The sequence below is a fragment of the Opisthocomus hoazin genome, chromosome 12, assembly GCF_030867145.1.
Source record: "Opisthocomus hoazin isolate bOpiHoa1 chromosome 12, bOpiHoa1.hap1, whole genome shotgun sequence".
Classification (NCBI taxonomy): domain Eukaryota; kingdom Metazoa; phylum Chordata; class Aves; order Opisthocomiformes; family Opisthocomidae; genus Opisthocomus; species Opisthocomus hoazin.
In genome coordinates, this window is record NC_134425.1 from 22066565 (window position 1) to 22081773 (window position 15209).

General features: G+C 41.2%; 2 protein-coding genes and 1 long non-coding RNA gene across 6 annotated transcripts in view; 2 read left to right on the forward strand and 1 right to left on the reverse strand.

Annotated features, from left to right (window-relative positions):
- Window positions 1-7222, forward strand: part of ITFG1 (integrin alpha FG-GAP repeat containing 1) — a 97641-nt gene extending 90419 nt beyond the window's left edge. For all 3 annotated transcript variants that reach the window (XM_075434204.1, XM_075434206.1, XM_075434205.1), the window contains 3 exons: window positions 665-747; window positions 2407-2524; window positions 5960-7222. In XM_075434204.1, coding sequence (XP_075290319.1) covers window positions 665-747; window positions 2407-2524; window positions 5960-6019 — 261 coding nt within the window. In that variant the 3' untranslated portion in view covers window positions 6020-7222. The remainder of the gene's footprint in view (window positions 1-664; window positions 748-2406; window positions 2525-5959) is intronic.
- The window catches only part of LOC142362933 (uncharacterized), a 38518-nt gene extending 26110 nt beyond the window's left edge, over window positions 1-12408 (reverse strand). The window contains exon 1 of the long non-coding RNA XR_012765391.1: window positions 12352-12408. This is a non-coding gene — a long non-coding RNA (uncharacterized LOC142362933). The remainder of the gene's footprint in view (window positions 1-12351) is intronic.
- NETO2 (neuropilin and tolloid like 2) overlaps window positions 12343-15209 on the forward strand; it is a 37830-nt gene continuing 34963 nt past the window's right edge. The window contains exon 1 of one of the 2 annotated variants that reach the window (XM_075434208.1): window positions 12343-12403. In XM_075434208.1, the coding sequence (XP_075290323.1) occupies window position 12403 (1 nt within the window). In that variant the 5' untranslated portion in view covers window positions 12343-12402. Of the gene's footprint in view, window positions 12404-13301; window positions 13410-15209 lie in introns of those variants that run through there. The other variant, XM_075434207.1, reaches the window with a different exon arrangement.

Sequence of the window (15209 nt, forward strand, 5' to 3'; positions counted from 1 at the left end):
CTAACACTAAGACCAAAAGATGACTGAAGTTGTCTATAAATGTTAGCATAGGTGTATATAGAGCTTGTTTATATGATAAATGTTTATTAGATCTGCTGGTCCAATTGTTACCGTCTCAGCTGTAAGACTTCCCTGGCGTTGGCCTGACTGGTTTGTAAACTCACATAATCCTTTCTGCCTCAGTGATAAAACCATGATCAGTATAATGAGAGGTGGAGATTACTGTGATTACCTGATCTTCAGATGAAACATAAAAGTAGGGTCCTGACCATTTTCAGTCTTTAAAGATCTGATGGTACTAATGTAAAAAGTGAGGTATCCAAATTAGTGTACTGGACAAATTCTGATTGGGATAATTGCTTTGCCTACCTCCTTTGATTCTTTTCTTCTTTCCCTATTATGTTGTTGCTTTGTACTTTTTAAGCAGATGCTGTGTTTCATGTCAGCAATAGTTACTTTGCTTTTTTTTTTTTTTGCTTTTTTTAAAGCACTTTGGAGCTTTCAGAATAGAAGGTTTATACAAACGTAAGGGAATAATCACTTATATTTAAAATTTTAAAAAAGCAACTGTTTTGTTGTTTCTCCTTTTGTATGTTTCAACAGACAATTTCTTTGAAGTACGTTGATTTGTTAGGAATTGACATAGCCTTTGTTTTTCTTTCAGTCCATAAGAAAACAAGAATGGACAGCTATCATACCAAACTCCCAGCTGATAGTCATCCCCTATCCTCATAATGTTCCTCGAAGGTAACTTCATCGTTTTGATTTGCACTTCACAAAATTACATTAATACAGAGCTTAAATTAAACATTATGTGTAAGTTTAAAAATAGTCACTTTTACAGAAAGTAAATGTAACAACAGTGGCAGGGGGCTCAGTTCTATAGATGTTGTTGCCTCTGTGACTAGACGGAATACTTCTCAGGTATTTACACAGACTCGTAGATAGTGCCCATAAACAATCAAAATCTATTACTAGCTGATACAGACAATCAAAATCTATTACCAGCTCAACTCCTGTAAATCATATTTGCTAGATTTACCAACATTCTTTTTGACAAATTGCAAGCATGGTAATGATTGAAGCAAGCATTTTTGTTTCACCAAACATACAATTTATGTCTAGTTGCATGTAAAAGCTTTAGTTCAACCCTCTGAACGCAGTATCTGTTGCCACAAGTATGAATGTTTTTCTTCAAGTAAAGGTGAATGGGTTGGTTACACGAGAGCTTGAACACTGAATTTGCTTTGCAATTAAAATGTTTATCCCAGAACGAGAGCATGTTTCTCTCTTTGCTATTAGAGAAAACATTAGTCACGTATTCCAGCTGCTTTTTGCCGCTTGATCTACTAGTGAGGTCAGTTGCATTTAACATGCAGAAATGATTCTGACATCAGTTTCAGCAGTTAATTTTCCTATAGGACAAATAACAGTTGAAAAGTGATGTGCCACTTGAGTTGCTAATTAACAACCACAGGAATAACATCTGCCAGATGAAAATTTACTAACAGTCTTGAGGTATTTGAATGTATGTGTTATGCAGAAATTTTTCTGTCATCTTACCCTTAATCTATTTTTGCTTTCCTATAAAGTAAGTTTATGGACACTGTAGAATAGCAGAGGATCGAATCCCCAGAAGAAATCAGATTTCTTAATAAACACTTCTTAAATTTATACATTTTTTCAACAGGATATGTTGTTTCCTGAGAGGCCTCAGTGCTGCCTCAAAATAAAGCCTCCTGCTGACAGCCTTCCCATGATAGGAAGCTGACCGTACAAAAAGCATGTTAACTGAGCCTCAGGACCCCACAACATTTGAGCAATGTCTTCCAGAAGCCCTTAAAGTGCTTGATTTTGCTGGTCTCCAGCATTTTCCTGCCATAATCAACTGGTTCTGTTGCCTACACCTGCAGTTGTCCCTGGGTAAACTTCAGGCTGAGAGGTGCCTAACCAACTGGACCCCATGAGCCTGTCCAAGAGGAGCTTCTCGTGTGGAGGAAACAACCTATCTTAGAGGCTTATTTCACGCTGCTTCTCCATCTCCTCAAGCCCCAAGCAGTTTTGTGGAACATTTTCCTTCACATTTTACTTTGTCTTGGGCAGGGACAGGAGATAAATCTCCTAATGAGAAAAAAGTCAGTCCCTGAGGATATCCATAGCATTCCTGGAAAGTTAAACAGAAACTGAATTTTGACATGGCATTACCTGAAAGTAATTATATTAAGCCATAAATTTCGAAGTAGATACCATGAAGCTTCAGTCTCTAAGTATAGCCACTAGTTTCTGTAGACTAAGTTGGTACCTGTCTTACACTATCAGGTTCTTTTCATCTTCATGAGATGAATCTGTTTTCTGCTTCCTAATGAAAGGTATTAATGTTTCCTTGGATTTTCTTCTTCTGTATAGCTGGAGTGCCAAGCTGTATCTGACCCCAAGTAACATTGTGCTGCTAACAGCTATAGCCTTAATTGGTGTCTGCGTTTTCATCCTGGCAATAATTGGCATATTACACTGGCAAGAAAAGGTAAGCTTAATTAATTACTCTTTTTTTTCTATATTTTCTGTACTATTTAACACTTCCTAATATTTTAGCATCTTGTACATTGGGGTTTTTTGAGTAGTTTTCTACAGTGGAATTTCTGACGCAGGCTGCATTAATTCCCAAAATGTGTTTATTATTAATTCAGTATTTACTGCAAGCTTAAAAATTTGAATTGTTTTTATTTAAGCTCTGAGACACTTAAAAAGGGAAATGAAGAGCAACATGGATAAGCTTTTGCCATTAAGCTTTTATTCCCAACTAAATGAGACATTTTTGTTTCACATCTAAGCTTTCTATTTTGCAGAGTTTTAAGGAGTACTGTTTTGGAAAATGGAACATAAACTCAGTTTACTTATCTTGAGTTCTGCTGGTAATCTAAAAATAAGGAAAATGTCTCTTTTTCTGTATCTCTCTCTGCTGATTGCACTGACATTAGCATTCAAGACTGTATAGGAAGTCAATCGTGTGCATATTGGCTGCTTTCCTCTGTGTGTCTGAATTATACATGCAGTGTATAGAAATCCATTGATTTGAAGAAGCATTTTGAAAGAGGCCTTTCATGTCACAAAAGAAATGCGTTCCCATTTTTCTTAACTATTCTCGGTTAGCAATCATACCCAACTGGCAGGATTGCCAATAAATGCTACTACATACCCAAACCATAATCTTAGCTGTCAGATGAAATTACTGCACATTTTGACATGGTAGAACTGTTTGTTATTTTGTGCTTGTGGAAATAAAATGACCTTGTTAAACATTCAGGTAAGCTTTGCGCATGCTTCATATTTAAATGTTATTTGTCTGTCAATCTTCACTCTTCAAAACATTAAATACAATCTCCAAATAATAGTAAAGCTGGGAATAAAATACAAAAAGCAAAGAAATACAAAGTTTGTGATGACTGTCCTTGGCATGTCCTACTGTACCAAGAAAGTGTTGCTAACTGGTAGCTAGGACTGTGCACTGGCTGCGTTTAACTCTGTCTCCAACACATCTTAAGCAACACAAGTAGCAGAAAAAATAATTGGACTTTGAATTGGGGAAGGATTAGCCACGTGTAATTCTATCTGGAGACACAGAGATTCAATGTCAACATTTAAAACAATTCTTCATATAATAGTTCATGTAGTGTAATGCAAAGAAGCACTCAGCCCAGAGTGAGTCCTTTCTGAGCTATTTCAAACCCCATTAGGTGTATGTGAATGAAGTGGCATATTGGTTAGATTATACACTCATTTCCAACAGCTACATCTTGCTCAGAATAGGCACAAATATTTGTATAAATTCTATGTATTTTCAGACTACTGTACAAACATTTGTTAATTCCTATAATTTTCCAATGCCCTCCTATTTATTGTTACCTTCCAAATTTTTAGAAGAAATGGTTGAGGTACAGATCAAATAAGAATCTTGACCGAGGCCATATTGTGCATCATTGACATGACTGGGAGTTAAACTCCAAAGTTCCTTGCTTCTAAGCTTGTTCTCGGTTTACTGCCTCTTTCAGTCATCCTCTCATAAAAATACTGTTCTGCCTAAATGCTGTTTTCCCTTACAGATCTCTAGAGTACCTATAGCAAAGAAAGGAAGGGGAAATGTACTGGCAGTTACAATATCTCCTTTTGCCCCAGAGGATATATCTGTCTGTAAGCTGCAGTGTTTTATTCAGCAGTTAAAATAAACCATGTACATTGACCCCTGCAGATAAGTAGGAGGAGGAGCCCTTCATCTGCAATAGCTCTTATACACTCATCTGCCAGCCAAGTATTGTGTTGTTAAATAACTAGGGTGTTGCTCTGTCATGCCACAGAAATTTTGGATCCATTCAAAAAAAAAAAAAAAAAAAAAAAAAAACAAAAAAAACCACCACCTTTTAAATCTCAGTTACTAGTTTTCAGTTTTGATACATCAAATGAAGGAGAACTTGAGGAAGAATTTACACCATTATTCATCTTACAACAATACAGTCTGCTACATTAGCTAAGGACCTTGATATTCTTGTGTTCTGATTGTTTATAACCTGCTTTGTGGTCTTGAGGCTAGTCATGTGAACACTACACTGATGATAATACTGCTAGAGAAGTTTTGATGGATTCATCAGAGTATCAGTTACTGTCAGATTTGAAGTAGTAATTTTTTCAGGAAGCATACAAGAAATGGAATGAAAATTGCTTTCTAAGTGAGACTATAAAATTTTGTGGAATGTGACAAACATTTCAGTGTGGGAAAGAGTATGCCACTCCCTTCTTCCCACCCCACTTTTGACGTTTAAAATACTACTGACATTGATAAAGTCCCTGCCAAAAAGCCAGACTGATATATCTTAAACTTCACTGACAGCTCTGCTGCTGCCACAAAATGCAGTAAAATCCATAGTTAATCGAACAGAGTTGCTATCATAAATAAACATTGTGTGATGAGGAAATCTTTGGCCTCGAGCCAAAGCAGATGACAAACTTTTGCAGCAGAACTCATGCACAAATTTCTACCAAAATTGTCATGTATATTTATCAACTGAGATACAAATCTGAATGCCAACACAACAGCATACTGTAAAGGCTTTTCTTCATTTTATTCATTAAAAAAAAAGTTATGCATAAGCAAGCTAAAAAGCATTTAAATCTGTTTTGCTATATTCTCTTATGCTAGGATTTACACATGCTGTCTGTCATGACAAAAACACTGTTTTCTAGAAAAATTCACACTATGTGTTCAAAAATCCTTTAATAAGTGCTTTCATACTCCCTTACTGCTTTAGAACACGAGAGGCTTGTGGGAGAGGACATGTTTTTACACATTACATGGATTATAGGTACAATTTAAATACGCTTTTTTCCAATCACCATCAAAAACACTACTTTTTCAGCAGATCAATGTGTGTTCTGCATAAATAAGCAGGGAAATGCATCCTACCTCACATTTTCGTAATACGAACAAAAACGTCGAACATTTTTAACCTACTTGGTGCTGTTAATTGTTGGTTGAACTGCCACCTTTGTCTAAATTTCTATTTTAACAGAAATTTTTAAAAATAAAATAATTCTAAGTGTAACACAGATGACATTTACAGTTAATCAGAGTAATTTTATCTCATATTTATAATGCTGACTAAATAAATGCATACTAGGAAACATTTTTCATTTTTTAAAAAAGCAGTGGTAGAAATAATAGAAAATAATGGGTCATAAATACTAAAACAGCTGAGCAGTAACAGCAGAAGCCAATTTTCAGTAGATTCTTGCTATTTCAAACTGACATCGTTTAAAAGCCAATTACTGGGGCTTTTACTAAGCTTTTTGCCTTTTGTCAAATGCGTGATTTGGAAAAAATCAACCATTCTCTGACATTTGACAACTCATTTCTGTAACAGCATTGTGCTAGATCTCACGAAGTGTTTTTTTTATTATTATTTTTCAGAAAGCTGATGACAGAGAGAAGCGACAGGAGGCTCATCGGTTCCATTTTGATGCTATGTGACATGCCTTAATATTTATGAAGGAGCTGCTACTCATTTGCTTGATTAAAATACTAAATTCTGATTTGTAAAATGATTACCGTGAAAATACTGCTGGTGTGTTATTTGTAAATGTTGCATTATTTGGTATTTATTTGGAAATTATTAAAATTAGACATGACTGTCTCGCAAGGCCTTTCAGTTAACAGACTGTATATAATAACATTTGGTCTTTATTTAACAGAACTGTGAATTTATTTTTCTTAGTAAAGGGATCAAATTGCATGTACCATTGTTTACGTACCACTAATTCTTTAGTAATATTTGATAGAAAGAAAGCTGTGTAAATAAAGTTCAGCATTTCAGCAAGCAGAATACTTTGTACCACTTGAATTGGTCTTGTCATGTATACGTTCCTGCAAAATGACCTGCATTTCTGAAAATTAAGCTTGAGCAATTTCAGATTACTTGATCATTAATTATTTTGATTGTACTAAATGGTGCTCAACCTGAAGTATTCTGTATTTTTCTCTGTTTAAATCCATATGTGCAATAGTTAAAGAATTTCGGACTTGGAGAACTAAAAGAAACCTGCAATGTTAATGATAGTTCAGTAGTTCATCATGGGATAGATGCAGTATTTATGTGTGTTATTTCTAGAGAGGACAGCACATTAAAAATTTAAAATAATAAAAATGTATCGGCATTACATAAACTTCTTTTATAATTAAACTATAACCACACGTATTTTAGAAAGGCCTAAAGTCATTATGAAAGTAGGTTGGTTGGGGTTTTTTACTTACAAGAAAGGTACAGGATTTTTTTGTTTGGTTTTGTTTTTAAAGAAGTTAAAAGAAACATTTTGGAGTGGAAGGAGAATGAGGATTGACTCCCAAACATTTATTGCTAAGGGATGAGATACACAAAGATTAAATGAAGACTATAATAAGACGCTCAGAATAAGCAGTGTACATTATCTATGTACACTACTCTGCCCAAATTTCATGAGGCTGTAATAATTACTTAAGACGAGTAGGTCAACTGTATATATTTAAAATGGTGATAAAGTTACAATTGCTGAGTGTACTTTGGATCCTGGAAGAATTTCCAAAAATAATCATGCTTTTATTAGCAGTTATTCCTCAGTGGTATGAGTTTACATGATTAATTGCGCATTTAAATCTGTCAGTTTGCATTTTTAATAAATACTGTTGGATAAACTAGAACATACTTTCTCAATGAACTACCAAGCGTTGGTCTTACAGGCGATGACCTCTGCAGCAGGCTTCTCCTCCACGCTGGCACTTGTCCTGTAACACTGCCTTTGCTTGTCAACACAGCAACAGAAAAGAGAGTGCAGGTACAAAGGTGAGCTCATTCTGTCCGCCTGAATCACAGTCAAACGATTTGTAACCATGGCAGTGCTGAACAGTGACCCATTCATACAGCAGCACCAAGCCAAAAATCACAGAACTACTGATAAGCAGTCTGCTAAGCTATGAAGATATTTCTAGGTATTTCTAATATGAACTGATCAGATTCCAACAAAGGAGACTTGCATATTACATTACTGTTACTATTCAGGGTAGCATATTTCCTTAATACATGCCTTTAATATTTCTCTTAGAGTGGCATGAAAAGGTAAGATTTTTTAGATAAATACTTAATGCTATTGGACTTTTTAAACCCCACTGATAGAATTTGCTCCCGACAGGAAGAGTAATAAAAGATTTTGTAATGAAGAGGAAACACAATTCAATATATCTTCCTGTCGTTTTCAGATAGTCGGAGAATAAGGCTAAACACATAATGCCACTGTGGCAGCAAAGTTGGCTGTAGCCCGCTATCACAATATAATAAACGTAGATTAGCCTCCTTATGTTTTTTGGAAAAACAATTGGGAATTAAATAACCTCATGCTGACATTTAAGCTGTTATCAAGTTAACAAAACAATGAACTCGGTATCTTTTGCTTTAAGGTATTTTGCATGCTCAGTAGTGCATCATTGCATCACTTTATACAATACATTATTGGTGCTTTAATAGCTTTCTTATAATAAAGTTTACTACAGGTTCTAACTACTCATGGCTTGGCTCACAACAGTATATGCATACTATTTTAAATTAAGGCATTAAATATTGTTGAACCTCTTGTCAAAGGTTTCATGTCGTACTTTGGTTTTCTATTCTGTAAGCATCAAAAATATCTTTAGGTAAGGTTATTACTTTTCTACCAGTAAGTTTAAGAAAGCAACATCAATTAGAAAGTGTAGTTCCAGGTGATCGTCACAGTAACTGAAAAGTGAGAAATAGTTCTAGCTACATAAATTTTCAAAATGCATCCACCATAACACAGCCCTGGTGAGAAATGCTATTGGAAGGCTTCTTCGGTGTGAAATCTCACCTATATAAAAATACTGTTGACACGCCAACTGACAGATGGCAGTTGAAATACCATCGTTCTTTGTTCTCATTTTCCAGGAGGAGCTTTAAGACTGAATCTTCCTACCAGATTTATCATTAATGCACTATAATCCCCCAACAAAAGAACCAACTTTGCTGCTGCAGATTAGTAGGCATATTCTGTATAGTTTGACAATAATGGAGGAGTGGATGGTATGGAAGAATCTTATAGTGAGGCCATCTTTCTTAACAGGCAGCTTTATTTAAAACATTTGCTACAATTAATTGAAAAGTAATCACTATAAATGCACCAAATCAGTTCAGGAATTTTATAACTACTTTCAAATAAATGACACATAAAGAGAACACGAGAAGTCAATCCATAAGTTTCTACTACATTATAATCATCAGAGCTTAGTTTTGCTAAAGCAACGTAAAAGCATTACCCATTCCAGTTTTAAAGGTATTAATAACCAAAAGAATTACTTTTAAAAATCTAGAAAATAAAATTATGTTTAAAATAATCTCAAACTTTGCAAATCAATAGTACCACTTGTTATTCTTACTAATTCAAATTTTTTGATCAGATGAGAAGTATGTTAAGAAATCAACAGCAACAGACATGTTAAATCTGAAATATTGCTATGCTGTTTCAGGAGGCCTATTATCCATTCTTTTTTTTTTTTTCCATTTTGGCAACAGCATCTTTTTGTTGAGGCACTAGTAATATCAGCCTGAGCTGTCACTTTGAAAAGAATTAACCACACAGTACTATTTTTATAATTAATTCCTGTCTTCAGTGAAAAATGTGATCTCATCTATGATACAATCCATAAAAATTGTAAAAGATACACTAACCTTATTCCTGAATCCCGAGTTAAGCAGGAAAAGTTTGCAGGTATATTCTAATACTCAGATCTAATTATATTGTCTAGCAAATAGTGAAGTGCACTGTAAGTGTTCTGAAGACTTTCAGTATTCTTCATGACTGTTCTAAAGTTTGCAGTCTTATTAACTCAATCATAAATAACAAAGCAAATTATACATATTTATGTATGATTACATATTACGTTACCACACTAAGGCACTTGCACCTTCTATCATTTTCTAATTGAAATTGTATATGATTAAGATTTATCAAATGCACCTAAATCCTGTTGATAAACCCAGGTATGAGAACAGTTACAATGTAACTCCTAACTTCCTTTCACAATTACTCACTGTTGACATTATATTTTTTCAACCTCTTTTAAAAACAATATCCAAAGAGCCTCAAACATAGTAAAAAACCTGCTGGTCTAAGGCTATTTGTGATGTACAATCTGCTACTCAAGAGCAGCAAATACTTTAGGTAATATTAAAATTAAAACTTCTAGCAAAACAGCAAACCAAAGGAAGTTTTATGGAAGAACTGCTAGGAGGAGGCAAAACCAGTTTTAATAATGGAAATTTAAACCTTTTATTACAGCAGAGCACCTGTTGTAACTGAGTCATTCTTTAACTGCTCATGCAGGTATTTACCTAAATCAAAACAAGCAGTCCCATTGCCTTCCGTGAACTACTCCCATTCAGAAATAATCATCATGACTCCCTAGAGCAGCAGAACAATACACAAGTGGCTGTCCAAAAGCTCTATTTCTTAACTCCCAAACTCAAGTTTCATTAACTCAAGCTTACTGCGGGCTTGACGTGGTGGCACAGCATTTTCCTCCCTGGAAACTAGCATGCTGCAGGCACAGAAAATGGGAAGTGAAAGTTTCTTTAGACCCATCACTAGTTTGCTATACAATTTTTTAAAGCACCACCACTCTAGCAAAACAAAGCAACAGGGATGTCCGCGTGAGAAATTGCTGTGAAAGCAGCAGTAAGCGCTATCAGAATATGCCCCAGATCTATGAGTTGATGCTACTACCTATGTCTCCCACACTGACAGTTTGACACAGCCCTGGGAAAAAACACAGGATGGAAAAGCTACTACACCTCCCCAAGTGCATAATAGCTCTGTTCAGCTTTCTAATGCACAAACTGGAAGTTCAACTTTTCAGTTAAATTGACTGTAGCAGATTGGGACTTTGCAATTACTACCAACTTCTACTGAGCACAAGCTATTACTAGGGTTTTCTCCTATTTCGTTGGAGTGAGACAATCGACCACAAATAGTTTTCTTCAATGCAAATTCAATTTGAGATCTGAGAATCAGGCTCGTTATCTCATTTCTTATATCACCATAAGTAATAAAAATACCTGAGCCAAATTTTGCCATCAGCTACCCTGTGCATTCCAAAAAAAGAAAAAAAAAAAGCAACCCCCCCCGTCTCCTAACAATCTGCACAACAGCATAGTCAGATTTTAATTTTGTGCTTATGTACTTTCAGAGAGGATAAAAAATCATGGATGATGCACAGATGCAGTAGAAATTATTCGTCTGTTAGGCATTTTCTTGATTTACTACAGTAAACATTTTTGTTAGTAAAAAAAAAAAATGCAAGTCGATCCACCTAATGAGGACTTCTCTTTATACAGGAGTGTTCACTATAGAATTTAACATTTCATCACACCACTATAAAAACATTTTTAAGAGGTGAACAGAGAGAAATTGCTTTATCCGCTGCTGGAATGCAGCAGCTATTCAACAGTTCATGGAAAAACTACCCTTTGAGAAGGACTGTATCATCTCTGTTTGAAATTAAAAGGACAATTCGAGTCAGTGGAATAATATAATTACGTAACTTGGGATTTTGCCAGAGCATCAAGCCTAATACTTCATCAAGCTCCTTAGAACATCGAATAGATCTTTAATACCCAGAAAAGCCCAGGACCTTTAATGTAAGGTCTCACTGGGTCTCCCCAGCGGCCCGTGGCTGAGCAGGGCGCAGGAGCTCTGGGAGGGAGGAATGACAGCTCCCGCAGCCCCTGCACCGCCCGCAGCCCCCTGGGCTCCACTCCAGCTGCGTTCACCTGCCCTGCGGTCCCTCCTTGCATAGTTCACCCTCAGTAACCATTGTATTGACTTGAAGAGCCCGAAATATTTAACTGATAATCTGAAGGAAGAGAATGACCTTTTCTAACAGGATATGCTGACCTTTGAACATTGTAGAAAGAATTTAACATTCAAACACATAGCACCAAACCACAAGGAAATCAGAGTTTCACCTCTCACAGTCATGTTCGAGACTGCAGTGAGCGGCCCTGCTCCTCAAGGAGATGGAATCCCAAATTGCAATCGTGCATCTAATTTACAGTTTGCAAAATCTGATGGCTCCATCGAGTGAGTCCCAAATCGCTTCCACAAAGTGCCTGAGCTGGGACAGTGGGGTTCCGCCTGGGGTTCCTGGAGGTTCAGCCTCGCATCTCTGCACACGACCGCAATGAAGAAAAGGGGCGACCTGGGTTCGGTGCAGAACATGACCTCCCGCCACCCGCCCGCTCTCGGACACGGCAGCCCCTGCGGTGGGCAGGCCCGAAGGGCTCGGACCACTCCTGCCCGCTGCGCAACACGCTCCAGGCACAGACCCAGACACCCCCGTGTTTCAGTACTTGGGGATCCTGAGCCCTCAGCCTTGCCTCACCAGCAGTTCTAGGGAAAGGACATCCTATATGAAGTACCCTGAGATACTTCAACCCTAGGGGAGATTCGGAAAAATCTCTACCGGGCTTCCATGTGTGGCTACAGTTTCACGCGGAGCCTATCGGCATGGCAGCCTCCCGCGGCCGCGCTCCCGGCTGTCCGGAGCAGCAGCGGCTCTCGCAATTCCACACCTCCATCGCCAGCTCGGGGTGTCCGGGAGGGCGCGGAGCCCCGGCCGCCACGGGTGTCCCCGCGGCGGGACCGGCTGGCCGGGGGCTCTGCCTCCCCGCCCTCGGAGAGCCCTGCTCCCGGGGCTACAGCCGCCCTTCCCCGACACCGCCCACCTGCCCCCTCCGCAAGTAACATCTCCCCTCGCAAACGAACCCGATGTGATGGATCACCAGAGGGACGGCAGCCAGGGCAGGCAGCAGGCTAAGTGCGCCTTTTTATTAACTTCTTGTAAAGTAATAGCTCCATTTTAGCTGTCACTCTTGTCAGAGAGCAGCCGCGCGACAGCGTGCGACGGCCTCTTCCCGGCGCCGGAGCCGCGGGCAGCGCGCTGCAGCCAGGCCGGCCGCCGGGCACGCCGCTCGGGCTCTGCCGCGAGCGAGGGGAGGAAGGGGAGGAACGGAAGACGAATGGGAGGACTGGCTCCCCTTCACCGCACCGGGACCCCGCTCGGATCCCAAACAAAGGCGGACAGCCGGGATCCAGCTTCACCCGAGCCACCGTGTCCTGAAGAGGGACCGCAAGGCTCGCCCGCTCCGCCCCGGTCGCGCTCCTGACGGCCGGCACCGCCGGGGCCCTCTCCGCAGATGGGAAAATCCCGGCGGACGGGCGGGGAGGATGCGGCCTGGGGCGTGATGCACCGCGGCGGGCCGAGGCGCGGTGCCTCAGCGGGGCCGCTACCGAACCCCCGTAAGCACGGGGCGAGGACGGCCGCCGCCGCCCCCGGCCGGGCGGGAGGAGCGCAGGAGCCCCGCCGGCTGCGGCTGCTTGCGGGGCTCCGCGGGGGGCGGGCACATGCGTACAAGCGGCTCATCCAGGCAAACACCCCTCACATCTTAAATGAGCTTCACTGACCGGCAGCCGCTCCATTCGGGCCGGGAGCTGCCGGGCTGCGCTCAGCCCGCCTTACGGGGACCCCCCGCCCCCCGGGGCAGGCAGGCCGGCCGCGCCCCGCTCTAGATGGGACCAAGCACGGCAGCGGCTGCGGGCTCGGGCGGCGGAGGCTGAGCGCGCCCCGCGCGGGGGCGCCGGGCATGGCCGCGGGCGGGCGGGGGCCGGCCCAGCCGTAGCCGCGGGCCACAGCGCCCTCGCGGGGGGCGGCCGCCGCGCGCGGCCGCGGCCATGGACCGCCCGTGATCGCCGCCGCCGCGGAGTCGCCGCCGCGGCCCGCCGGGAGACGATGGCCCTGCACAAACTCTGCTCGGTGCTGGAAGGTAGGAGCTGTCCGCGCCCCGCCGGCGGGGAGAGCGCGGTACCCCGAGAGGCGTCCGCCCTGCCCCGGCCGCCCGCCCTTCGCCAGCGGAAACTTCGGTGCGAGGGACGCGGGGGCTTCTGCCCCCCCACCCCCCGCATCCCCGCCGGATGACCGGCGGCTCCCCGGCCCCGCTCCGCGCAAAGCGGGCGCTGCGGTGCCGGCTCGGGGCTGCGGGGCGAGCGCTGCCGGCAGCCCGCAGCCATCGCGGGCTGCTCCCGTCCCCGCCGGGCGCGGGCGGGCGGTGGGGGCACCTCGGTCGGGGCGGGGGGTGTCCCAGCCTGCAGAAACGCGGGTCGCGGTGGCAGCGTCCCTGCCCCAGTGCCCCGCATATTCCCGAGACGCGGAGAGCTTCCTACGCTCCAGCCTTTTCGCAGTAAAAACACCGTGTCTGCTGCCGGAACTCTGCTAACGCGCTGCCGAACAGCGAGCAGCCGTCAGCCTTGTTAGCAGGAGCAGGAGCGGTTTTCAGCAGGGCTCTCTCCAAATCAGTCACCTGAGTCACGAGCTGCTGCCTGACCGGTCTTCACCTGTGCTTCCCTTCCTCTGGAGGCTTTTAAATCTTGTTTCTAACTTCTTCGGGCTCAGAGGTAAACAACTGAGGAAGGCTCCTCATGCTAGAATTTCTTTGTCTGTGGTATTATTTATACAGTTCGACAGTGGGCAGGGGTCTTCTGTTAGAAAATAAAGCTAGATAGGGCAGTTAATCCTGTGCCTCAAGAGATTATTTCCAGCATTCTGTATCTTATTTAGCAATGGCAGACTTGAACCATCAGGGATTTTTTTATTATTATTAAATTATTCTGTTAGGAAATTCTGGAGCATCTGCTTGCATCATTGAAGCCAACAAGGCATTACTGCAGAGTGAGGGACCGTTTCTGATACGCATTGATGACCTCCCACACTATGAAAGTTGTAAAGAAGTCTGTTTTAAATCCAGACTGTTTCCTTGGCCCCATAAAATCCCATGTTCCTGGCCTGAACACAGATGTCTTGAAAATTTAAATAAATATTTTTCATTTATTAGCATAATAATTGAGAGACAGAAAATACTTGCTCTCGATAAATGTCTGTCTCTATATAGGTGTTAACCATCTGCTGAGTATAGATAAGATAGGAACATAAGACTTACATGGGGGAGAAAAGGCATTTGGATTTTTTTTTCTACTTTAAGTACTGTAGTAAAATACCATAAACCACTACAAAACAGCCATAAAATACAACTGACATTTCTGCTTCTTAATTACTTTCTACATAAGCAGATTTAATTACATTTCAGAAATATGTGATTGCTGCAAATTTGACTATACAGGTTTTCTCCTGAACAGACCTCACGCCAGTCTTTTCAAATCACAGTGGTATCCAGGTAAAATGCCCTTCTACAGTAAGTTTCTTTGTATTATTCATCATCTATAAATTGCACAATAAAGCCATTAATCAATAAGCTGTTAGTATTCTAAATGCATCACTTGCCATGCCTACAGAAACAACCTATCATTACTTAGCATCATACACTCCCTTTTATCTCTTCTTCACTAGAAGACTTTATATAGTCCAATTATTACATCGAATCACAAAGAAAAAAAGACCCTTGTAAACAGACACGTGGATTTAATCCCAGAAGGAAACTATTGGGAATAACATTCAAAGTGAGCCTCTGTATCTTACAAGTCACATCTTAAATGCTGCATGGAAACCTTACCTACAGTGGCAGTAATTTTTTTCCCCCCCCATACAAATAGCTGTGTGTGCAGAACTGGGA